General features: G+C 37.4%; 1 protein-coding gene, 1 long non-coding RNA gene and 1 pseudogene across 3 annotated transcripts in view; 2 read left to right on the top strand and 1 right to left on the bottom strand.

Moving 5' to 3' along the window:
* The window catches only part of nos1 (nitric oxide synthase 1 (neuronal)), a 59,705-nt gene that overhangs the window by 9,311 nt on the left and 23,367 nt on the right, over positions 1 to 27,027 (top strand). For both annotated transcript variants that reach the window (XM_006803862.2, XM_087849344.1), the window contains exons 3-7: positions 15,578 to 15,680; positions 18,756 to 18,893; positions 26,065 to 26,210; positions 26,535 to 26,697; positions 26,890 to 26,981. In XM_006803862.2, coding sequence (XP_006803925.2) covers positions 15,578 to 15,680; positions 18,756 to 18,893; positions 26,065 to 26,210; positions 26,535 to 26,697; positions 26,890 to 26,981 — 642 coding nt within the window. The remainder of the gene's footprint in view (positions 1 to 15,577; positions 15,681 to 18,755; positions 18,894 to 26,064; positions 26,211 to 26,534; positions 26,698 to 26,889; positions 26,982 to 27,027) is intronic.
* On the bottom strand, positions 150 to 2,291 carry LOC148100287 (uncharacterized; annotated as a pseudogene).
* LOC148100286 (uncharacterized) lies at positions 10,299 to 12,981 on the top strand. Its single transcript, XR_015719818.1, has 3 exons — positions 10,299 to 10,397; positions 11,552 to 11,687; positions 12,926 to 12,981. It is a non-coding gene; the product is annotated as an uncharacterized LOC148100286 (long non-coding RNA).

The raw sequence follows: 27,027 nt of genomic DNA, 5'->3' as shown, positions 1-27,027 counted from the left end.
TTTATTTGCCAGTGGTACGCAATGATATTATGTAATGTAAACACATTGCAATTATGTTCCTGCAACACAACTTATGGCTTTAAATCCTACTTAATTTTTTCAATTGAAATATTAACTGATCATTATTGACAAAAAAGGCAAAGACTGAGTGCTACTGAACAATTCACCTTTATTAAACTGTAACAGCAGTGAAAGCAGCAATTCTGCCATGAACAAGTCCAAAATCACATCCATATAAACTTGTTAACACATTTTTAAAGATAGCCTGCAGAAATAACTAAAAGAAAAAGTTAGTTTGAGAATATATTTGCAAATATTTCACAAAAAACTGACCTTAGCAGCAAATAAAAGAAAGTGCTTATAGATGATCCTGTCATCTCTTACATATAACATTTGTATTAATTACACAATTGAAAATGTAAACTAAATTAAGACTACCTGAAAAAAAGCAACACGCTTTTATGAATAAACATATTTACACAAATATAACTTGTGTATTATTTGACAACAGTTTCAGCTTCTGTACAAGTATTTATCTGTACAAGATTTCAACTAAGTTGAGCCTTAAATGACATTGTTACATAACTAATACCAAACACCTACATGAATTTTAATCTTCATTTTAGACATATAAGCAGGACATTAAGGTTGACTTAGAACATATTGCTAAAAATCATCAGTAAAAATTTCTTACCAAAAGGAAAAATCATCCTTCATTGCAGTCACATGAGGGGAAAGCAATAAAAACATAAGCAGTATAACGTTACTGAACACAAAATGAAAAACTGCAAAGAATTGCAGAAGTGCAGTCTTTGACTTCTCAATGAAACAGATGGTTTTTGAAAGCAAGAACTTTAGAGAGTTTAGCTCCATCCAGTTCCATGAAAACCTTCTGGAAAACGTCAAAGTTGTAGCGAAGGTCAGCAGGGTAGGCAAGGTTTAGTGCATACATGAGTCCAAATAGCATTATCACAGCAAATGCTACATTATCCAAATTCTTCGCCACCCTGATGCCTGCGAGGACAACTCTTGTTCATCTGCTGAAGCTTGCTCTTTAAGATGATAAATTCGAACAGTGGTGTCTTCAACAGTCTCACTGATGGCACGTTCTTCCATGCCCTGTAAAAAAGAAGCCATGTTAGTCATTTCATGCCAAGTAAGTAATATGACACACTGGAAAGTCCGAAAAGGAAAAAAAAACAAAAACACAAGTACATACCACATACTCCCGGATAAGCATGCCAGGGTCTTCACACATGTAGATACACACTCCCTTGACAGACGCAGCATCAACATCTTCACACTGAAATGAAATGTATGTAATTAGCATCTTCATTCAGCCCTTGTCCTTCATTTAAGTTTTAATAGTGTACTTTACATGAATGTTTTTAAAGTAAAGGCACACAAATTAATAATAGGTTTACTGGCAATTAATAATAAGTTGACAAAGTGAAGGTTAAAAAAACAAGCAGATGTAAAAATACAATATGAGAGAATTTATCATGGGAAAACATTTGAAATTCAGGCTTTATCACTTACATTATCCATTTATGCCACAATTCTTTTCAGTATTAGTCCAAGCTCTCCTCTTCTGTTGACCAACTTCACCAGGTTGTCCAAGTGGAGAGCCAGCTGAGCCACGAACTTTGTCTGAGGGGGGATGGTGGCAATTCTCTTAAACTCAGCGTTGATCTGAAAACATGAGCACAGAGGAATGAGCTTCAAAGGTTTAATACCTGGAAGAAGGCTGCAATCACTCATGCTGAAGAAATGGGCTGTCAAATAACAACTGTGCCTTAACCATTTTAGGCTAATACCACAAGAACACCGTGTATGAGGCAAACCTTACCTCGTGGAAGTCAAATAGATCAGGCCATCTTGCCATGAAAGCCTCTACCATTGGTGCATCACGAACATCTTCATGTCTTCTGTATGAAAAAGTCTTTTCCATCTTGAGTTTCACCAACTCTGTTACTCTTTTTTATGTCCATGTGGTGGGCTTTGGCATGTCAATAGCTTTAAGAGTCCCTTTGTCTGCTATTTCTGAAACTGAGGTGAGGTTAAGAAACTTGTTCCCAAACAAGGAATCCATAAACTGAAGTCTGAAACTGCCCTGAAGACAACACTGTCTCTTGACTTCAACGATGAGATCCTCAGTTGATTCAGGCGCTCCATTAGAGAGTGAGCCTTTGACAGGTTCCCGTCAGCCAAAACAGTCTTTAGGACCAGAGGACTCTGTAGGCAAAAAATAATTACATATCAGACATTCAAAAAGAATCATTTCAGTTTAGTTTTCATAAAGCTATCCATACCCAATAGTCAAAGTTATAAAGATCAGACATAAAAAAAGAAGAATTTATCTAATGAAATACATGCGACTGAACCTATTACACTTATATGAACACCTTTTATTTCTATATGCCTTTTTAGAGTCACAATGTGGACTAATCCAATCTCATAGTCAACCAATGGATAAGTATCAAGGAGTTCAGAGTGAAACGAGAGCGAATATTCTTGTGGATACTGGGCTGAGCTCAAAAGCTCTGTCGTGCTCTCTGTACCAGCCACCAAGCTCTCTGACAATGTAGAATATGCTGTGGTACAATGCAGATATGGTTTTTCAGTATTCTGGCAATCCACCTGCTGCCCTTTGGGCCAGTACCATTCCCTTTCTATAAGTTATACTCTTTATGTCACACACTGTCCAAGGTCGACCTCTAGAATGTCAGGGAATATGTACCTAATGACTTAAGCTATCTCCTCTTTAAGTCTTTAACTCTTTAAATCCACTAGAAAGGCCAATACAGCTGAGCCCTCTAATTCAGACTTGCCAAGAGATGGGGAGTTTAGATGGTAAGCTATCATCATCTGATGTTTTGACTTCTGTAATGATAAAGGTAAAAATTCCACCATCACAAAAAACATTAATTTTAATTGAAAAAATGTATTTATTGCAGTCCAGAAGAGCATCAATGGTTTCTTTAAAGTACCAATCTTTCTCTCATTTATACATAATGTTTTGAGAAGCAGCTCACATATGTTCTACACAAAGTAGAAAAAAAAAGGGGGGGGGGGGGTCCTAATTTTTGTTAGGACGATGTTGGAAAATTCACAATACATCACTTAATAAGACATACTCTGTTGAACAAACTTATCTCCTTGTAGATATCTGCTGTATTATTTGGGCTTGACCGATAGAATAGTCAAGTGACACTTCACCTAAAACAATGACTAAATGGAAAAATGATTTGCCATTTATGGGCACAGGTTCTTAAACCCACGTCTAAGGTGGCAGGATCCTTATTATAACTTGAGTGCGTGTCAGCAGCAAGAATTAAGTTATGGCACTGTGGCGCTCCCAGCTTCTTAAACTCTGACGGTTAGAGCCGGACTAATTAGCCACTGTAGCCATAACTAGCACGAGTAACACAAACACTATTGCGCTCTCTCAGTGACGTTTTAACTTGCTAAGCCATAAAAAACGTCAGTGCTCTCTGTCACATGCATAAATTCCATATCTGACCAACAACAGCTGCAATTTGATACTATTTTTCAGTTTTAGCCACAAAGCTAATACCAACTTTAGCTAGCACTGTAAAAACAACATGTAGATGCATTACAGATTACTTTTCATATAGCATGCACTACAACAATTCTGTGAAAACGTACCCAACTAAAACAAATGTATTTAAATTACTTACCTTCTCAGTATGCCTGACTCAGTGCCAAAGGTTGCATGCGGCTAAACAGTCTTCCAGAATCTGGCGGTCAATTGCGCTCTCCTTAAATTATGTTGTTGTCTTATTGGATAAGACTCTAGGTCTTATTATCCAATCATATTTAGTTGTTGTCTTTGAATATATTGCATCATTTCCGGTTGTGGTCAAACATGATTACAATGGTTTTAGTATTCTAATTTAGTCACTTTAATTCAATGCAAGAAAAATTAGTAGTCTCAGTATTGTTTATAATCAAGTAAATGGTACTTTATTTAATCATGTAAATAAGAGAAACATGAAAGGCTTGTGTAGCATTAACTAAATTCATTTGTGCAAATTCAAAAGCCTGCCAATTCCCATTTTTTCAGTGTATGAGGGGAGGGGACACACTCTGGCTCTGGAAATTAAAGGAGTGTAAGCTGCTTTCTTCGTTGCATGTGTATATTAAACGATCTCACTTCTGATTCTTTCCAACAATAATTTCACATGTAACAATTTGTGTACGTGCGTTTTCTATTCATTAATGTAATTGTCAGTTATTTTCTCTCTTTATTCAACATTGTTTATTCTTCTTTATTTAACATTCAGTCTCGAATTCCTCTGTTTTCATGTTGCAACGTCTCTCACCAGCTCACAAGCTATAACCAGACTTGCTGTTTGACGCCCCGTTCTCACTCCCGAGGCGTAACATGCCGATGTTTTGTCATGTCCCGGGGAGACCTTCCGCGTTCTTATGGTATGCGGCGGGTTGTGGCAGAAATCCAGTGCAATGACTCTCCCACGGTTTTTATTTTGTTTTATTTTGTGAGTTAGTTATTAGATGTGGTCCTGCCAGCCTGAGAATCCCCCGCTGCCCCGCCTCTCCTCCCTGAGCCGTAATCAGCAGGCGCATCTCACAAACGGAGGGCGCCCTTACTCCCAGCAAATGGGCGATAGAAAACCGATCGGTGCCTATGCCATTCCCAATATGCTCTGGCATAACGTCGGGGCAGCATGAGTACGAGCAATTTATTTTTTTTGGCCGATGCCCGTGATGCCGCCCCCCACCATGCCGCCCCGGGCAACCGTCTCGCCCGTATCAAAAACCGCTACTGCCTGTATTCCAGCCCTAAACCTAACCTTATCCTTATCCCTAACCATAACCTTTTTCCTGAGCTTACCCAGGACTTTAATGATGTTAAATAGCGTGTTTCTAAGTGATTTGAAGAAAAAGAGCGAACATGTGTAGATTGAGTCCATACGGTTCTCATATTTCCTCAATTTTCCGAGGTCATCATTTAGGAACATGGTGGGTAGCCGAAAACGTAATATGTTGACGATTTGTCACCTAGCATAAAATGTTAGGCTTTGGGAGTGAGAACGTGTTGTTGACGCACACACTCTGCAGTTTGCCTACGCACACACTCTCTCAGACTTCCTCTGTTCACGCACTCTCCTATGAGTTATTATTACTTATTTATTATTTTGTACAAATAACACAGAATCCTTCAAATCGAGTACTCACAACATTCACACGCTTAGAATCACTCAAAATACGTTTTCCTACAAGTATTTTATTCATCCTGCTTTTTAGACTCAGAAAGAGGAAGTAGACAACACCCAGTTAAGTGTGTATGTCCTCTTAAAAGAGAAGAGAAATAAACACATATGGGACAGTTCTCCCCATCTTAGACGAAATGTGACCTTAAATGTCCGTTTCTAAGTCATGTTCTTCTCTACACACAACTCTTGGCCTCCAGGGCATAAAACTTTGAACATAATATTTTACTTTACCAGAACTAGACCTAATCTAAATCCTGTCTCATTCACTGCTGAAGTTCTAGTTCAATTAACACCTGTCGCAGTTTAAAATTAAAAAAGGAAGTAACGCACACCCAAGAACCGTGTGTGTAACGTTTGGACTTATAACTCTGATATAAGTCCACACAGTGCGCCGACTACGGAGAACCTGCAAGTTCAGTTTTGTTTTGTTTTTAATTCTCCACACACTTGAAAAACTGTTTCTGTCATTTATCTGCCCAAGAACTTCATCAAATGGACCTCGCCGGGTCCAGTAATCTTCAGCACATGTATCACTGCAGCCAGTGAAGATTTAAAAACAGTTTCTTGTCTCAGTGCACCCAGTATTAACTTATCAGATGGACCGCAGCCGATCCATCAATATCAACACAATTGTGTATCCCCATGTACACAACTTATTCTTCACTTGTATCACAGCACATCTAGTAATATCTTCAGAATTACTTCATCATAGTAAACATTGATTTTCCTTTAAAATCAATTTACCATTAGAACTCAAGATCACAGCTGACTCGATTCTCTGAAATCCCGAGTCACGTAAACACCTTGTCCAGGTCAAGGTGACATTTTCATCAAACTGGAAGTAGACAGCGCCCAATTTAATTGCGCATGTTGTTACTCAATAACACACACATACCAGGCAATTCTTCCTGGATCATTTATCAACATTCAAACCAACACAGTCCTCATTGAGTATGCGGCGGGTTATGGCAGAAATCCAGTGCAATGACTCTCCCACGGTAATATACATTCCAGCCCTGTATTCAGTGGCGGTCCTAGCCTGTTTGGTGCCCTGGACGACCACTCCCTCTGGTTTTAATTTTGAACTCCAGTATGAACACAAATCCCCCAACTCGAGGAATCACCACAACATAACCTAATAGACCTACACCTTAGTTTGCAGATTCACTTTGTCTAGGGTTTATTTCTGGGATTTCACACAACCCAGGATTCAAATAATGAATACATAATGGGCTTGGATTTACATCATTATGAATGAGATATGCTCTATTTGGAAGCAGAGCCCTCCCCTTTCGACGGGTTGTGTGTGAGACTTTAAATCATCAAACTGTAAATTATAAATTTTAAATTGTTATTGATCCCTTTACCCCTGGTCCTAAAGTGTATATTTATTTTCTTACTCTTCTTATATTTATTGTTTGTTTACTTGCACTGCTGTAACTGGAGACTCGTCGTGTCGTCTCTCTATATACTGGACTGTAGCAGAGATGACAATAAAGTTTACTTTGACTTCAGCAGCGAGAAGGCGCACGGAGGGCTCTCGCCTCACTTTTCGCGTATAGAATTTCGAAAAAACATCGGTGCAAATTATAAGTCTGTATCATGATGTCTGGTGTTTTCGTGCTTGTTGATTGGTTTTTATTTTGTTTTATTTTGTGAGTTGGTTATTAGATGTGGTCCTGCCAGCCTGAGAATCCCCCGCTGCCCCGCCTCTCCTCCCTGAGCCGTAATCAGCAGGCGCATCTCACAAACGGAGGGCGCCCTTACTCCCAGCAAATGGGCGATAGAAAACCGATCGGTGCCTATGCCATTCCCAATATGCGCTGGCATAACGTCGGGGCAGCATGAGTACGAGCAATTTATTTTTTTTGGCCGATGCCCGTGATGCCGCCCCCCACCATGCCGCCCCGGGCAACCGTCTCGCCCGTATCAAAAACCGCTACTGCCTGTATTCCAGCCCTAAACCTAACCTTATCCCTATCCCTAACCATAACCTTTTTCCTGAGCTTACCCAGGACTTTAATGATGTTAAATAGCGTTTTTCTAAGTGATTTGAAGAAAAAGAGCGAACATGTGTAGATTGAGTCCATACGGTTCTCATATTTCCTCAATTTTCCGAGGTCATCATTTAGGAACAGGGTGGGTAGCCGAAAACGTAATATGTTGACGATTTGTCACCTAGCATAAAATGTTAGGCTTTGGGAGTGAGAACGTGTTGTTGACGCACACACTCTGCAGTTTGCCTATGCACACACTCTCTCAGACTTCCTCTGTTCACGTACTCTCCTATGAGTTATTATTACTTATTTATTATTTTGTACAAATAACACAGAATCCTTCAAATCGAGTACTCACAACATTCACACGCTTAGAATCACTCAAAATACGTTTTCCTACAAGTATTTTATTCATCCTGCTTTTTAGACTCAGAAAGAGGAAGTAGACAACACCCAGTTAAGTGTGTATGTCCTCTTAAAAGAGAAGAGAAATAAACACATATGGGACAGTTCTCCCCATCTTAGACGAAATGTGACCTTAAATGTCCGTTTCTAAGTCATGTTCTTCTCTACACACAACTCTTGGCCTCCAGGGCATAAAACTTTGAACATAATATTTTACTTTACCAGAACTAGACCTAATCTAAATCCTGTCTCATTCACTGCTGAAGTTCTAGTTCAATTAACACCTGTCGCAGTTTAAAATTAAAAAAGGAAGTAACGCACACCCAAGAACCGTGTGTGTAACGTTTGGACTTATAACTCTGATATAAGTCCACACAGTGCGCCGACTACGGAGAACCTGCAAGTTCAGTTTTGTTTTGTTTTTAATTCTCCACACACTTGAAAAACTGTTTCTGTCATTTATCTGCCCAAGAACTTCATCAAATGGACCTCGCCGGGTCCAGTAATCTTCAGCACATGTATCACTGCAGCCAGTGAAGATTTAAAAACAGTTTCTTGTCTCAGTGCACCCAGTATTAACTTATCAGATGGACCGCAGCCGATCCATCAATATCAACACAATTGTGTATCCCCATGTACACAACTTATTCTTCACTTGTATCACAGCACATCTAGTAATATCTTCAGAATTACTTCATCATAGTAAACATTGATTTTCCTTTAAAATCAATTTACCATTAGAACTCAAGATCACAGCTGACTCGATTCTCTGAAATCCCGAGTCACGTAAACACCTTGTCCAGGTCAAGGTGACATTTTCATCAAACTGGAAGTAGACAGCGCCCAATTTTATTGCGCATGTTGTTACTCAATAACACACACATACCAGGCAATTCTTCCTGGATCATTTATCAACATTCAAACCAACACAGTCCTCATTGATTATTCTTCTGGACCTCAGCGGATCCACCAAAATTCATGTAAGTATATCAATCATTCACCGATTTATTTCTTTTCCTCAGACCACGCCGGATCTGTTAATATCAACAACGCTGCAAACTCAGAATTGTACAGCTGATTCTTCCCGTCAGACCACGCTGGTGTTGTGCCAAAAAGTGATTGCCTGCCAAAAACCGATTTCCAATTTTTCCGTGTATTTTTTATGTGTAATATCTTTATGTATGTTGGTAAATAGACTATATCGACTATATAGAATCTGTTTATGTACTATCTGTTTTTTCAAGTATCTTTACAGCTCTGTGTTATTGTACTTACATTATAACCAATTCGGTCCTTTATCCTCTATTGTCATATTTGCTGCCATTTCTGCTGTCCTCTTGGCCAGCTTACTCTGACAAAATACATTTTTAATGTTAATGAGATTTTTTTTTAACTGCATAAATAAAGGTTATATAAAAGTCACTGCCAAAAACTGATTGCGGCTTCTACCTTGTTACACAAATGTTGTTTGTGGCTCAATATGACTTTATGTCATCCATGAGGGATGCATTTAAAATATGTTTCACATATTATAGCCCAACAAGTTACTTACAGCAGTTTAAATACAAGCAATCAGTTTTTGGCCAGTACCGGTGTTGTGCCAAAGTAGGTATCCCCGACAGAATTTGTTTCCCCTGTGCTGGGAGCATTAAGAAGTACTGATGTTTTCATTTTGTGAAAAAGTGAAAAATTAGTATCGTTACATTACCATTCAGTTTGAGGGTTACAACAGAAAATTATATATTTATTGCTCACGGGTATCAGATGGGATTATTTTTAACAAACCTTTAACGTTTTGGCTGATAACTATTTTTATTCTCCTATAACTTTACTATATAAAGAGCTAAATCCTCCAAAGTTTCAGGAGTAATGCGTCATAATAAGAAGTGTTTGTGAACGAAAAATCAGCAATGTGGGATACTGTTTGTCCGTGTTTTACACAGGGGGAACAAATTGTGGCAGGATCAGCCTGATATTATTTGTATCCCACTATAACTTCGTTGTATAAAGAGCTAACATCTAAAAAATGTCAGGAGTAGTTAGTCATTATAAGAAGTGTTTGTAAACTAAAAATCAACAATGTGGGATACTATTTGTCCGTGATTTGGACAGTCCAGCGTGTGCTCCCGACGCAGGGGAAACAAATTCTGTCGGGGATACCTAATTTGGCACAACACCGGCTCGACCACCGCGGAAAGTAACACCGCTAAGCCTACACTGCCCGCATCCTCCACCAAAACTGTCGCGAAATCGATCAATGTAGAGCAGTGAGACAAACCACGGAGGCCCCAGAAAAGTGCAATCAAACGATGAGTTTATTAACAGCCCGGAGAAAACATCAGCATATGTCTTCTGACAAAAATACATGTTGTGGATACTTATAAAGCAGTGGGGTACGCCCCCCCCCCCCCCCCCCCCCCCCCATGGCGTCAATTACATTAATTAATTAAAATAGGTTCCAGACATTAGTCACAGTTAATCGTACATCTTGTACACTGTAAAAAAAAAAAAATCCGTAAAAATACAGTACAATCTACTGTATAAACGTGAAGGAATTTTCCGTATTAGTCATTTACAGGTATTTTTCTGTATTTCTCAACTACTGCAATGCATTGTGGTAAAAAGAACCCGAAAAGGAGGGAAAAGTAAGCGCAAGAGCAGCCATTAGGTTTATTTCAGGCTTCATCTGGATTTTGGACTCTGAAGTTGGAGAAACTGCCTTCAAATTTCTGTGGTAAGTATTAAAACTCATGTTTCCTTTTATTAAAATAATGTTTTTCAAAAGACTCCGCGTTTTTATTTAGAAAGAATTGTTAATTTAATTGTTAACTGGTTTTGGCTGTCTCCAGACAAGTCAGGAATATTTTGCTGACTCATTTTTTAAAATAATTGTTATTTAGGTTTAACATGACTTAAGCTTTCCATTTTAGTTAATGTTAAAATAATTTTACTGTGATACCACCAGTTTTGCCCTTCAGTGGCCGAACCAGTTTTCATAAATATTATAGTTAGCTGTCTGTGTCTCTCTGGGTATTACACAGCTGTGACTGCTAACTAGCTAATTAGCAAAAGTCAGCGATGTGGATAACTGGGAAAAGAGAGAACTTCATGGTTCTAGAAATTATTCTAGGACTCTAATAAGTACTGTATCAACACCTGTGTTTTACAGTTGGCTCTACTGTACACTTTAAAGGGTTTCAGGCAAAGTTACACTAACCCTAGTTTAAGCCTCAGACCTTTCTGGCTGACGCTAGCAAATGCTAATGTTAGCCTCTGATTTGGGCTGCTAAAGTAAAGACTTTTAGCTAGCTGACCAGCATAGATTATTTTGGTGGTTAAATGACTGTAGTGGTAATATTATTGAAAGTATAGTTTCACCTCAGCACATTTACAATTATGTCTATTTTGTAGCACATAGAAATGTTTAGTTAATATTTACAGACAGACACATTTTCCCTGTAACTGTGTTTTTACTCCAACATTTGTTGAAAATGTAATTTATGAAATACTGAGCAGCATTTCTAGTATGTGGAATATTTTTGTCACCCCACTGTGCTAATGTGATTAAATACTAATAATTATTACTAAAGAAATTCAATAACAAATCAATAATAACTATTTCTTGATTGAACTATAATGTAAGCGCAGTGCTGGTGTGCAGGGGCTTTATATGCCTTGCCGGGGATGCTGACATATTATAAACTGTTGTGTCTATATCAAGCTTTTAGCCAAATATAAGCAGAGATATTTGTATCTTTCTTAAAAATCCAGATCCTTACAGATTATTTGAGAAATGGATCAACAGTTATCACTACTTGAAGCACTCTAAGTCCTGCAGTGGGAAAATATCCCTTATTTCACCTTTGATCACACACTTTGGTTTTCCAGTGCAGAGCAATGGCCAAGAAAAGGAAAGACTTCCCTGAGTGGAAAAAAAAGATGAAGATACAAGCTGGTGATGATCCAGAGCAGCTGGTCTCAGGAAATGAAGAAAAACCCTGATCACCATCTCTACAGAAACAAGGTGAGTTTAATGTTGTGGTTGATTTAGTTTTTCAAGGTATGTATGTCACTTTGATTATAAACTGCTTTTGTTGCAATAGAATGGTGTTATGTGTATGCAACTCTACGTGAATTATAATCCTTTGTAGTAATGATATATATCACAAAATAGTGCATTTCCTGTAAATTCTGTGATTCTCGGGCAACTCAACTTATGTGAAGTGTTTGCAGTTGGGCGTCGTGTACCTGGAGTCGAGTGTTTTGACCGATGTGTGAAACTATACATTTTTAGACATGAGTTTAAACGGCCACCATTTTCTTTCTGAGTATTTATTACACGGCGTGCTGCAAGGAAAAGCCTGTTCTAACGTTTGTGTCTAAGGATTACTTTGAGCACCTGACAGCTCTTTTTTGCTTTTCATTCGTAAACTCTCTCGAAACTCTTTCATGTGATTCTTGTGTAGGTGGTTAAAGAGGTTTGTCGTGTTTGACTGGTGGTGGGGACCAGTTTGTGGCATAATTTGCATAGTACAGTTTTCTGGGGCGTGTCAGACTTTTCATAACCAAACCATGTCCATGCTACAGAGGTAGCCCCTCGTTTAACAATAAGGTCCTTGATTTCTTTTGACTGGTCCTTCTGTTTGGAGCTAGTTGGTTCTGCCTCATTCTTGCTGGCCATGCTGGTATTCTCTGTGCCTTCATCTTTGTGATGACTGTAAGCGCCATTTATAGTCACTTCATGTTTTTATTTGAGGTCATTTGTTTGATGCATATTCTGAAATTTTATGTTTGAGAATAATGTATATCATTTCAGTTTATTTTGAAAAGTCTCAACAGAAACTTGAGCTTTATTGTGAAAGGTTTATGTGGAAAATAAACAAGCGGAGGGCGGAGCCACATAATGGTTTTACCGTCATTGTTGGTAACGAAAGTACGCGTAAAAACAGTCACTTGTCCGTCCATAGTGTGGTTATTGTAAGTATAAGAGAAAGAGAGAACCTTAAGAAATAATATAGCAACTACAGTGACCATCAAAATCATGAAAAAAATATTGCCGTAAACAGTTTATTTTGCAACACCACAAAACAAACAATAGTGTATAATATGAAATGATAGACATTTTTATATCGTCATCTGATATATATCGTCATATCGCACAGCCCTAATAATTTTTTTGTTTGTTGTTTATGTTCTAGGTAAAAAAATTATAAAAATACAAACTTTTTAAAAATGTCTTGTTGTTTCTCTTTTTTTCCTCAGAGTAAATTGCGACTAGTCTCAATGGCTGACATGGAGGAGCAACACAGCGACACGTTAACCCCGACTGCTGCAGTTCCTGTTCATACAGGAACTGCAGCAGTCGGGGTTACACTCGACTGAGCAACTCTGAAAATCCAAGGAAAAGCTGAGTGTATTTTATTTAAAACTCAGTTGGACCTTGATGTACTAACATGCAGGCTGCATTCAGGACTTTGTCACACTGGTATATGAAGAGTGGTAACAAGACTTTGTAGTAATTTGTCTTACTATTGTCTTATTTGTTGTGATTTAGGGTCTGTGCGCACAAGCAGAGGTTTTTGTTTGTAACCGTAACCTTGTTTTCAGAGCCTGGTCTAACATTTAATGGTCATGAAATATGTCAGACTTTTCCTCTACTTAAACAGCTAGAAGAATTTGAACACCGTGGAGAAAAAGGTGTGCATTAAGGATTTTGAACTATGATGTTTAAGTGTTGTCACTGCTGAGGATTCGTGGACACAGATCCTTATTCACTACGCTGCTGTTTACAGTTTAACTTTTCATCAGAACAAGCACTTCTAATTGTACTTTGCTCCTCACTGACAAAACAAGTCCAGTAACTTGTAACAAGTACACTTTTATCTTTACGTTTGGGACAGTAATCTGTCTTAATTTATTTTGTGTTTCAGTTATCATATGGGGAAAAGTCCTGTGGTTATCCATCCGTCCTGTTCGAATAAACCCAAAGTTCAGGAACATCTTCTTTAGATCTGTTCAGTTTTATTCATGTGGCACCACTTAAACAGTCAACAAATTTTGACTCAAGTATGCTATATTGTAAGGTAAAGACCCCAAAGAGTTAATCTCAGACAAATGTTCACACAAATGTGAATTACATTCACTTCATTAATGAAGTGAATGTAATTCAGTAATCAAAGGTGTTTGGCTATGACTGACTACATGTGTATACTGTATCATAAGTGGACAGACTTGGATGTAAACCACACCTTAACCATTTGGCTGAGGCAAAACTACCACAAGGCAGTGATTCTAACTAAAAGGTACTCTGGATGTTATTAAACGTGAACATATCGTTAAATATGACATTTTTTGTTTGTCAGGTGTCCTGTTTGAAGAAAACACTTGGTAGCCACTTGAATGAATGTAAATAAACACATTTACATGAGGGCAACCTGATTTCAAGGAAATAAAAATGCTCAAATTTGAAAGCTTGTGAAAGCTTATTTTGTTCATGTATCAGCTGTTTAGTCATTTTATGACAAGATGGATGCTGTCGTTATATTTTAATATAGTGTTTGAGATAAGGAGAATAAAAGAATATTTAACATTAATTGTACCAATGTTGTTGTGTACGAAGCACAAATTAATTTAAGTTTTAATTTATGAATTTTCGAGCACACTCGGTTGTAATTGCATAGAAATGTACGTTTAAGGATATAAAGAACTATATTTAATGAGTTACAGTGAAAAGAAGTGCTTGGAAATAGTAATATAAACAGAAATTTCAATTTTTCTATTAACGGAAAATATCAGTTAATGATACAGAAAATATACTGTGAATAAACGGAATTTTCCGTTTTTATAGCTGAAAATGTCCGTAAATAGTACAGAGAGTATACTGTAAATCTACAGAATTTTCTGTTTTATTATTTACAGAAATGTCCGTCAAACTTCCGTAAAAAAACAGAAAATGTACTGGCAGAAAATTACCAGGACATTTTCCGTTTTTCTATGGAATATTTTTTTACAATGTACCTCTTTAATAGCTATAAGCAGACATATAACTTCTCTTTTCTATAACACCTTCCATACAGGGTAATAAACTTCAAGCCCTCAGGGCCTCTGGGGCTAATTATTGACTCTGGTCATCTGTTGCCAAGTAGAGTAAAATATAGTAAGACACCAAATGAGTTAAGGCCTCAGGCCTGACACATTCCTAAATTATATGTGTTATATGTATTGTAAGCATGTATGTATCCTTCTATGTTCTAGTTTCCCTCAGCATGTATTACCTGGACAGTCACGCCAGTGAAGCTTAAGACCCTTAATGAACCGAACATCAACTCGTGTATGAATGTGAATGTGTATGAAATACTTCTAACCGTACTTGTAATAAAAGTTAACATAATGGAAGGATCCTCAAATGGACATCTTCAATAAACAACTTTAATGCAATATCAATACTGTGAGAAATATTATTAGATGAAATAATGCTGTAGAGAATGTTATCAATGCAATGATAATGATGCAGATTATATGGCACCAATAAAATAATTTCTGTATCTCCACATAGTGAAAACACTTTTGAAATGAACTTAAAATCTGTGTTTTCAGTGTAAAAGTGTAGTCACATAAATGTGTCTGACTGAAGCGGTGAGCTATGCCTGTCTTTGTGCACCCACTATGTTCTGAACAGAGAAATTCCTTCGTGGGTGTGCAGAGCTTTTAAAAATTGTACAGGGTTTCCTTATTTAACAGTATTTTAGAGTGTCTACAGATCTTCTTTTTTTTGTTCGTTCTTTGCAAAACGGGATGCTTGTTTGATGTGTATGTGTATGCATGTCTTGGATGAGGTTTTAAATTAAAATGAAAGATTAGTTTGCACCAGATGCGAGTTTATACACCTGACAGAAAATTGTATCTGACTTCTAGGGACCTTGGCGTGGGAAATGGCACATCCCCACAGCTGGTGCCAGATAATGACAGAATGCTGGAAAACATGCCGGTGGTGCTTAACAATGCTGACACTGACAAGGTAAAGTGAAACAAATTCCCAGCCCTTGAAATGATTTAGAGTGAAAGAAAGCAGGTGTAAGCATAAGTTTTTCATCTATACTTTGATAGATCAAGAATTTGGAAAATAAACCTTTTTTTGTTCTCTGTGTGTACGTGTGTTTGAGTCTTCCTGTGCAGGCTTGGTTAGTTCAGCTGTGTAATGCATGTAAATCTGTGACTGCCTTTATGGTTCTTTGCCCTTAAAACAATCATCCACAGTGTTCTATGGTCCCATGCATTCACAAACTGAGCATGCACATCCATGTTCTTTTTACATTGTGCAAAGCCTTTGCTTAAGATCCTATCACCTAGACATTAGATCCAACCATCAGCAAGATTGTGCAGCATTAAACCCAGCTTATGCCTTCTACACAGAAGGATCTGGCCACAGGTCTACATGTCAGCGATAGGGATAGTAATCTGCACATGGTTACCCCACTTCAAGGCCCCATCAATGAGACAGGATGGCCTAATGAATGCGTGCAGCTGCTGATCTGTCTCGCACCATCAAATGTGACCCCTCTTAAATTGATCCATCCTCTCAGACCTCCACAGAAGAGAGTGTTAATGTGGATGCTTGAGAGAATATATGTACGAGAGGGTTAGAAAGTGGGAGGGAGGGGAGATATGGATGGTGCTTGATAACAGAGTGGAAATGTTTAATGGAGTAAGAAGCCATATGTCTTTCATTGTCGTGTGTAGTTGCTAGAGTTGAGGAAGCCTATCTGCCTGTGAGAATGTGTGTTTGGGAACTGGAATCAATGTGTGTCCAGTATATGTGTACTGACTCATGCAGCAGGAACCTCCCCTGCAGGCGTTTTGCTAGACACTGATACTAACTTTGATGGCTCCCTGCTTAGTACTTAATGTGACAGACTCAAGTCCAACACTAAGTTCATTAAAAACACAAAAGTTAAATAGTTTCAGAAAATGGGGATGATTTTTTCCCTTTTTGACTACAAAGATTTTAAGTGACACATTGATGCCCTGCAAATTAGTTTTCTCACTTTGGTGAAGGATTTTCCATGTGTCTCTCACTTAAGCTTCTGCATAATTTAATGTGTAATAAGCTGACTGAAAAGGCAAGGTGGTGGGATGTTCTCTCATATTCAACCGTCTAGTGATTTATGGAGCCACCAACTCTGATACTCCACTGAAAACAGAAAATATGCCTCTGTGCTTCCTTTTTTTTTTTTTTTTTTTGCACATTGTGGCTTAATCATCACCGAAGAAGGCATCAGTTGTCAAATCAGAAATGTATTTGTCTTCAAAATCTAAAATATAGAAAATATCTCTTCTCTCAAACTCTCAATTTCATTCATTTCTCTATTCATATCTACATCTGTCCTGTGTGCTTCATCTTGATTTCCCATCAGGGGGTTTTGTTTGGGTGGGTGGGGAACTTTACTGCATAACCACATTTACCAGAAAATGATTATGCCCCATTATGAAATCATTTTCATCGAATTAGCTTCAATTATCTTAATTTGTAGCACCATGGATCCTCCCTTCTGACATAACCACACCTTATTCTTGATATTGAGGGCTCGTGATGGATAATGGGATTTAAAATAAGAGATAAGTCTGTGTGTAATATCTTGGGGAGGACTGGGTCATTTAAACAGATAAAGCATGATACATGCACCAGCAAATGCTTTTTTGACATTAGGCACTGGAACATATTATTTATGCAGTTTTGCCATTCAAAATACTTGTGGTGCCAACAATATTATCAGTTGAAGACTGTAATAGCAGCTGTTGCTAGCAGATTTTATCAATAAACTGCAGACTTTGGATGGAAATTTGTTTTATTCTTCTTTATTTTGTTTTGCTGCTTATCACCCTCAAGTCTAACAAAGACTTAGGCAGACCTTCACTGGATTAAAACAAAACAAGAAAGAAATTCATTTTTTTGTCAGTTAAACATTTAAAATCTGCAACAGCGCAGATATATAAATGAATTAAAAAAACAAAAAAGTGACATTTAGCGATTGTTCACAGAAATGTGGTTCTCTGAAACTTGCCGATGGCGATAAAAAATAAAAATAAAATGAAATAAATGTAAATGCCAAAGCTATCTTCCAGCCAGTGAGCAACAAGCCTTACAGTCAAATGATACACAACTTTTATTTCTTTTTTAAGTCAGAAAGGCTTAATTTTTCCACATCTGAAATACTTTGCCTGTTTGATGTGCATTCTCCTTATGGTACAATGATCTTTCATCTTATCCACAACCTCACGTCATATCTGAGGTGCTCGGCGGGGGTTATTGTTGTTCGAGCATTAAACGCACTACTTGTGCGTGTAAAATCAGATTCTATTCAAATTGCTCACTCCTTCCTACAGTTTGAGAGGACATCAAATGACAGTGAGACCCCACAAGTGTGACACTGTCGGTATTCATTGCTCCAGCAAGCATGCAAGCAAGTATTTCAAAAGCTGCACCACTGTTTGACTAACAATGCTGTGGAAGATGATGAAAGAGCTTCCAAGGTGTGCAATTGATTACTCTGATCTTTGGCAATCATTTGCCGCCTTCTCTAGGAGCTCTTACAGTTGGCTTTGGGGTTAAATTGCAGCCATTCATCAGTCAATAGCTACAGTACTGGAAAACCGTGTGAGCCTAGAGTTAGCTTGCCATCAACCTGCTGTTAAATGCTGATTGCCTTTATTCTGGAGAGAAATGGAGAAAGGAAAGAATGCAGATGGTTTCTGTGCATAGGCCTGAGTGAGAGAGACATAAGCACAATCACAAATCAATATTTCTTGAGAACAAAGGGCTGAGGTTCACCGAGGCAGCCAGTTGAAATGCTTTCAGATATTTCACATAGTATTCTTACGTCAAACTCTCATGTCCAACTTTATGCACTCAAATCCATTTCCTGGCAGTGGGAGGTCTGCGTCACTTTTTAACTTACTTTGTTTATAACTGGGAGTCATACCGATCCATCCAGTTTCCACCAAAAGTATTACCGAGGCCAGAACCTATTAGACAGTTAAAGTACAAGGGTCTGAAGAAATGAGTCATGTGTGAATGTCTCTGTGTTTTTTACAGCCTCCAGCTGAGGGCAGGACCTCACCCATTAAGTCACTGCAGAATGGCAGCCCTTCCAAATGCCCCCGCTTTATAAAGATTAAGAACTTGGACACTGGCACCATCTACAGTGACACACTCCACCACAGCTCCAGCAAGGTAAGACAATTAAAACTCACCTGAAGAAAAGATCCTTAGGATCACAGAGATCAAGGAGCCTGCTATAGCATCTGTGTTTGTCACAGAAATCCATCCTAGCAGGGGTGAGATAGATTCAATTATGTAGTATGCTGTTTCTTCACGTTCTAAATCCCTTTACTGAATAAGAAAGATTAGAACTAGTGGCAAAAAGAAACACCTGTATGATGCAATTTTAATGCAATGCAATATTGTGTTTATATTCTTTATTTTATTTTATTTTATTTTATTTTTAGTGTTGAAACCTGCAAGTAATGATGCATATAGTACAATTTTTCTAAATCACATCTTCCCATAATCTTCAGCCTGTTGTACTTTTAGACAAATAAACTATATTCGCTTTACGGCCGACATCTCTTAAGCAAAAGAACAAAAGCAAACTCCTAAAAGCTGAAACATGAAAAAGTGTTTGGCTTTTATGCTTGAAAAATGTTTTGAGACTGTGCAATCAAATGGAGTTCTGTCTCACAAAACAAACTGCTTAATTCTCCCGAAACTACCACAGAGTTGAAGAAAGAGTGTATTCATTATTGAATTGAATCACAATGTACTGGGGGTTTTCATTGTCACAAAATATGGTGAATACTGATAACAAGTTTAAAAAGAGAGTGTGTGACAAGATTCTGTAAACACAAAGGTTAATACAAGATTTAATAATTTTATCTGCTATAACAAGAAATATAGTTGTGATTTTGCATTTGTTGACATATCACAAAAGGGGGAAACAGATTGATTTTACATGCTGAAACCCTTTGTGTCAGTTTTTGCATTAAGGTATGAGCACAGCTTTTATACTGTAAGCTGACTAGCAAAGTTGACAGATGTCTGTGACTTAAATGGTGATCTTGAAGGCACTGATGAACATAAAGTACAGTGTCTTGGTTGACTGAACATGCATTTAGCCTGCAGACTTACCAACACATAATCTGCAAGTCAAGTAGATTGGAAAACAATAGCACAGCATGGCGTCTGCCTTTTTGCTGCTTCTCGCTAACTATTCATACATTAGTAGAATCCTGTCTGAACTGTTGGTGATTCAACTCATTAGAATTAAGCCAGAAATCAGGGGGGTTAGGTAAATCTAGGTGAAGCTTATGAAACAATTAATTCTTCAGACCGAAAAACAACATATCAGTGGCACAGCCTACCGTATTGGGACAGCTCACATGGTCAGATAGTGACTCACGTAGTCATGACTTGATGACTCAGCATTTTCAGAAGAGAGTGCTGGGAAATTAAATACGTAATGTTTAGTGGATATTTTTGTCCAAAATGCTGATACATTCATGAATCAGTAACATGAGTGGCTCAAGAAAACCATTTCATTCATCCCTTTATCAACCATCTGCAGCTGCTCTAATAAACATTACTAATGAACGGCATTAAGTGATACATTAGGATTCATAAAATCAGTAGATGTACCTTTGATACTCATCGTGAGATGTGAATATTGAACAGAAAATGATGATTTCTGCTTTGAGCTAATGCCTAACCTCAGCATGATTACTGACTCGGAAAGCCCTTGTTGAAGCGAGTTTAATGCAGTGTATCATACAGCACTGATTAAATGGCATGATCACAAAGTACAGCTAAGTGTGTCAGTAGTTTTCCAGGTGTGATCATTTCACATAACATTTTCACAGGTGTGATGTGATCAGTAGGCTGACTTGAAGGCAAAAATGCGGCAAATCCACTGGTGCAACAGAGAGTTCACCCTCAGCCACAACAAGTTTTAAAAATTCAAGGAATAAAATAAAAAAGAAAAGAAACTTGTAAAGTAAAAGAAACTTGGCAAACAGGTGGATCTTAGGCCTCTGAAGGTTCTTATCTATATCATATACTCAAGTTGCCTAGAAACCCTATAGCAAAGGGCTAAGATTAACGATTTCTATTCACCTGTAACATATCAGAAAAAGTTTTTTTATTTGACATCAATAGCATCACATTCAGAGCCATAAAACTTGAATTACACATGATATATTATGACATCATCACTTTTTCCAGCAAAACCTGGGCAAAATGAATGCTGATTATTGGTTGAAAACAAAAAAACAAAACAAAAGTCTGCACTATTAATGGCTAATCTTTTCTTGTTCCATCAATCTGCTCTGATTCCCTCTCTACGTAGACTCTGGAGCTCTGTGATAACATTGCACTCTTCTTTTCGTCTCCCAAATAAGAAATAATTAATCATTTTTGAGAAGTAATTAATTCAGAAATTCTCTTAATTGTTCAAGGACAAAAGCTGTGCACATATCCAATATAATATTTATCAAAACTCATAATGAGGCACTAATTCTCTCATTATAAAAATGTTAATTGGGTCCATCAATAATGGAGTGTTTGGAAAACTGCAGCAATAAAACCTGTGTTTAATTTTGGTGATCACATGACTACTAGTAATTTCAAATCAGTAATTATCTTTCCTGTAGTATAAAAATTAACACTGCAATTGATCTTTGAACAGATCATCTTGTCTTACTTCTCACTCATTGCAATTTGGTGTCTTTGGTTTGCATTCAAAAATATTAACGCTGAATTGGGCAAGTGAACCATGGCTGTGACCTTGATTTAATGAAATCTTTAAATACAATTAATCATCAAGTTTTCAAAGATTAACGTTCCATCTTATGTAAATGAATGAATAAAATATTTTCTTACAAATTGAAAGAAAATAATAACAAAACTTCACAAATAGTTAATGATAAATTTGGAGTTCCTCAAGGTTCAAGTTAGGGTTCTCTGTTGTTTAGTTTTTATGTTTATGATGATAAACTGACATTTGTCCATCTACTTTCCACACGTGTGCTGATGATACGGTTAACATGTCATTAAAAAGTGCCCCTTTCGACATTTTATCTTTCTTTTTGTTTTCAGTTTTTTTAGTTTTGTTGTTGTTGTTTTTTACATGGCAGTTTTCAGTACAGTTTTCAAATGATTGTTTCATTTATTAAGTGTCACAAAATCCTGAAATCAGAAACGAGGCAAACACGTTTTAAAATAATGCACATGGGTAGATTTCTGTGACTACAGGAAGTCAGTAAAAATATGTGGCTATTTTTCTCCAGACACTTTATCAGTTTCAGTTTATCAGTTTATCAGACAAATTCAATCTAACTGTAGGAGGGAGAAGACAATATTTAAAAAACTAGGTGTCATAATAGATTCACTGCTTACATTTAAAGCACAAGTTTTCAAAAATGTGAATGGAGTCCATTTTAAACATATTAGGAGTGATTTAACTACAAAGGGTCAGAGGTGTACACAAGTGTTATGGTTTTTCTGTCAGATGAAGTATTGTCTTACCAGCTGGACAAGTAGGACCACATTACAGTCAGTCGGAAATACTATTTAGGATGATTCTGCAAAGATAAAAAATGAAATTCAAATCATAATAGTAAAACTGAAACAAAAATGCTTTTTATTAAAATAGGAACAACATGATTAAACTGACTGCTATTTTACTGGTGTGTTTGCTTCCAGTGAACCATGTTTTCATTTGTCAATGTAAGGGATTTGAGCCTCCATGGAGGCTTATTTAAGTCAGTCTGAAGCCATTGTGCATCTTTTATAACTATTGCTTTCCCTTACATTTCCATCAGGACATTGTTTACTAAGTAGCTGAATATTGCATCACAATAAACCATCTAAGCACAAGAGCTCAAATTCATGTTGGGCTTTCCTAATGCCTAATGATTTCCTAACTGTGACTGTCATGTTTCGAGGGAGCAGCGAACTTAAAAACACTGTGGAAGCTGCACCAGATGTATATAAAGCATGCAGACCAAACTGACCACAGTATCAGCATTTCAATACATGCTTCATTCCAGATACAGAATTTGAAACGTTTACGGTGTATCAAACACAGTTGGATAGCACCACCAAAATGAATGCACCCTGACGAAGAAGAAGCACTCCATTTTTGAGCGACATGCTTCCCGCATTTTTGCATCTTTGTGGAGAATGATTCATACAGCAGCAGGATAATAAGCCCAAACACACATAAAAAGCTTTGTTAGAGTACAAAGGACAATGAAGACCTGGAAGTGCTGATTATCATGTACTTTACCATTTATAGGGGTATTTAAAGACTGAGAGAAAGCCTGTACCAGATTCAGTGTATCATGTCTTGAGGTCCTATGATGGTTTCCCTTGTTTTCTGCCAGTGTACTTACTGCTAAATATAGCTTTATACCGTTTCAAATAACAATGTCAGTGTATTTGCAAAAATTCACTTTCTTATCCCCTCTGTATGACATCTGCATGATTTCAAATGTCATACTGTTGGTCAAACTATCTAATTGCAAACAGCAGGCACTTGTTGTTGCTTCATGGGAATAAACTATGGCTCAGGACAGGATATTAATTGAATTTTAATTTTTTAAGTTTTGGTTTCCAAAAAAACAAAACAGGATGGATAAAGGTATTACTTTTTCCATTCATTTTTCCAACAAAGTTCTCAGGTTTTATGCAATGTAAATGTACCATAACATTTCCTTTTCAACTGTGTGCTTTCGTCTGTCTTTAAAAAAAAAATACCCAAACAGACTAATTGCTAACCTCAGATCTAGCCATGAGAAAATCTGTCTTGAAGAAGTAAACATTTTAGGTGAATCTCCAGAAAACTCATTAATTGCAACTTTAGGTAGTGCTCAACTGATGTGTTGGTTTGTTGTTGACTTTCTAGCTCTGTCTCCATGAATACCATCCACACCAATTCTTTCAAATTCTGAAGTTCACTCCTTCCTGGGCCTTTTGTTGTCCATCTGCCACTACAGACATCCCTCAGTGTGGCCAAGAAAAAAAAAATACTTTTCTTGGGTTTTTTTGTTAAAATTGAAATTTCAATATTTATTGAAGTAATATTTACTTTGGTTCTTGTCATAATCAAACAATACTAGGAAATAGTACAACAAGGTCCTGTATATGATAAATAAAGAGTATTTTGAATTCTGAATCATGCAAAGCCACTGTGCTATAGTCCAAGACAATAAACATTGAGGTAAAAGGGGGATGTGAAAGATAGGCATACTTAATGCCATAAGACTTGAGATTCATGTGTATCTTTCAGTGATTCAATGTGCCACAAAGCTGATATTGTTATTAATGAAAAACTGTGCTGCAAACCTAATGCAACACATTATCTTTACTGGTGTTCTTGGACTTTAGGACCTAAAACAGTGAGGTGGTAGGGTGGCTCTAATTGGTAAATAAGATAACCTCTAAATAGTTTGAGGATAATACCTCAGAAAGCCTCGGCTATGCAAAGACTATGTAAAAAGTATTTCTTGCTATGCATTTTCCTAAACTGCTCGGTCCACCTATTTTGTTTTCCATTTTGTCATGCAGCTAAAGTTTCGTCCTCTAGTTAGTAAGCCAGTCTACCAAACACTACAAGGTGAGCTGTGCTGTTTAAGTATTCACCCTTCAAAACACTGCAGCCATTTGTAAACAGCAACCGGCAGCCTAATTACTTTGGTGACTTATCGAACAGGCTGTCACATGCATCCCAATGAATGGTCTGTAATAGCATTTTCAGATTTATTGTATATCACAGACTCTGCTGTATTTGTGGATGATCCGTCTTTTTCGAAAAGGACAGCTGGCTGGCATGAATGCCTAAAGCAGGATGAGGAGCGGACGTGCTGGAGCACAAGTGATTCCTTTGTTTTATTTTTAACATTCTGTGTTTTAATCATCAGTTTTCTTATTCTCCTCTTACCTTCCACATCCATCACCGTACTTTAACCACCACCTTTTTTGTTTTTTAGTCTTATTTCTGTTGTCTTTTTGTTTTGTTAATTATCTTTTCTTCAACCTCCTTATAATTATACGTACTTTGCTTTTTTTATAGCTCTTCCTGAGTATCTCTCTCAACTCCTTTTCACATTTTCCCTTTTCTTGATTTACTGTGATGTTGTTTGTTCAGTTCAACAGAATTTGTTTTTCCTTTTTCTGCTCTTGCTGAGTGACGTCTTGGGTTAGTTGGAAGGGTCAAAGTTTTTTGGGGGGCACACTGTCAGTGCATGTCTGAGTGTTTGGACAGTGTAAGTGGGTGGCTCAGTGTAACGAGCCAATTTTAGCACTGCAAGGGTCACTGTCAAATTTCCTCTTCAACTGCACGCCTGTGCTATCATTTCTGTCGTGAGCTTTTGCTCACTCATTCGTTTTCTCTCTAAGCTGGTGACGGCAAACCAAAGTGACAGCTGACTTCAACTTTAATCACATTAAAGTTACCAAACAACGTTGCTATGAGCAATTTTCTCCTTGCATCTGCCTGTTTCACTGTCTTTCGTTCTTTTTTTTTTTAATCTTTCCTCCTTATTCTGTCTTCCTGTCTCAGCTTAGTGGAACGATACCAATCTATGACTCACCGACTTACTCATTCATTAACATGCGTGCCAGCCATGTGTGAGTGATATTGTGAAAGAAATGTAACAGTTACAATCTTTCTATGCATTAAGAGTCCAGGAATTGTGAAGAAATGATCTTTATTTGAATCAAGTAGAATATGATCATAATCATGATATAACAAATACCTGGTGAGTGGATGTAATTTACCAAAGCCATGTTGCTTTGTATATTAAAAGGTTAGGAGTAGGTCTTAATAATAATTAAAATAATAACTATAATCTAATGGCAATTATTGGTAAGAAAGTTTTGAGGTAAATGTGCCTGTCAACAGAATTAGCATGTTTTATGGTGTTACTGTCTTGAGTTATTATAACTGAAATTACGACTGTTTTACACAAAGCCAAAGTTAAAAGACCAAGAAAAGAATTTTAAATGTGCACGCAAAATTACAGTTCTTCAGTTCTGTTTCATATCAAGTAACACAGATCGATGCTGAACATGTTTTGCGAGTGAGTGAAAGAAAAGAAGTAAAAGAAAATAACCACCTGGTTACGCACACAATCAAGATGATTTAAGCCATTAAAAACAAGACTAGCTCTTGCTAGGTTCTTGTTTATCAGTAAGATATATTGATGTACAAAACCAGAAAATGAAGCCAGTTGCTATTCTCTCCACACTCATGCTTTGTATGTTGACAAATTAAACGAGGTTAAATTAAAAATAATAATACATTCATCCAAATCCCTCTCTAATCTGTGCATGTTACTTTTCTTTTCAGCTGCCAATCTGTTCCGAAAATGTGTGCCTTGGCTCTGTGGTGATGCCCAACCAGCACATCCGCAAACCAGATGAAGTCCGAACTAAAGAAGAGCTTCTTCCACTGGCCACCGATTTCATAGACCAGTACTATACCTCTATCAAAAGGCAAGCAAACTGTGTGATACCTAGACAGAGATTAAGTCTCAGAGCATGTACCAACGCAAAAAAAATTTTGTGAAACAGGAGAAATAATAGCAATTTCTTATGATGTCGTGCTGTTTAGGTTATTTGTGTCTTTTTATTCTTATAGTACTATACAGTGTATTCTTTATTCTAGTCAAAACAATATGCAAAACAGAGTAATTCCAAACAGGACTGACTGAAACCTAGACAGAGACACATCATCTTTTGTGGTGACCCCCAAGGGGTTAGGCCAAAAGAAGATGTGCACCTGATCTTTTATTTTATTATGCCCTGCCCTGTCAACAGGTATGGATCTAAAGCCTATGTGGACAGGCTGGAGGAGGTGACCAAGGAGATAGAAGCTTCAGGAACTTATCAACTCAAAGATACTGAACTGATTTATGGAGCCAAGCATGCCTGGAGAAATGCTGCCAGATGTGTGGGAAGGATTCAGTGGTCCAAACTACAGGTAATTTCAGAATGCCTGAAATCCATGAATGCTGTTGTCTAAGATTTGTGCTGTTAATGTTTTTTTCTGACAGCTTGTCAATTAATGTAGGCAGTTATATAGATGGATACATCTCTGCCAACATTTAGATGTTTTCCTATTATGAAGCACTCATAATACTTCAGACTTCTTGTTTTTATATTTGCTTTTCAGGTTTTTGATGCCAGAGACTGCACAACAGCCCATGGATTGTACAACTACATTTGTAACCACATTAAGTACGCCACCAACAAAGGGAATCTGAGGTAAACACATACATATAGTGCAAAGTGCTCAGCTCTTTTTTCAAGT

The sequence above is a fragment of the Neolamprologus brichardi genome, chromosome 12 (genome assembly GCF_056152115.1).
Source record: "Neolamprologus brichardi isolate AB-2024 chromosome 12, ASM5615211v1, whole genome shotgun sequence".
Taxonomy (NCBI): domain Eukaryota; kingdom Metazoa; phylum Chordata; class Actinopteri; order Cichliformes; family Cichlidae; genus Neolamprologus; species Neolamprologus brichardi.
The sequence above is the reverse complement of the archived record's forward strand: the minus strand, read 5'-3'. Positions and strand labels throughout refer to the sequence as shown.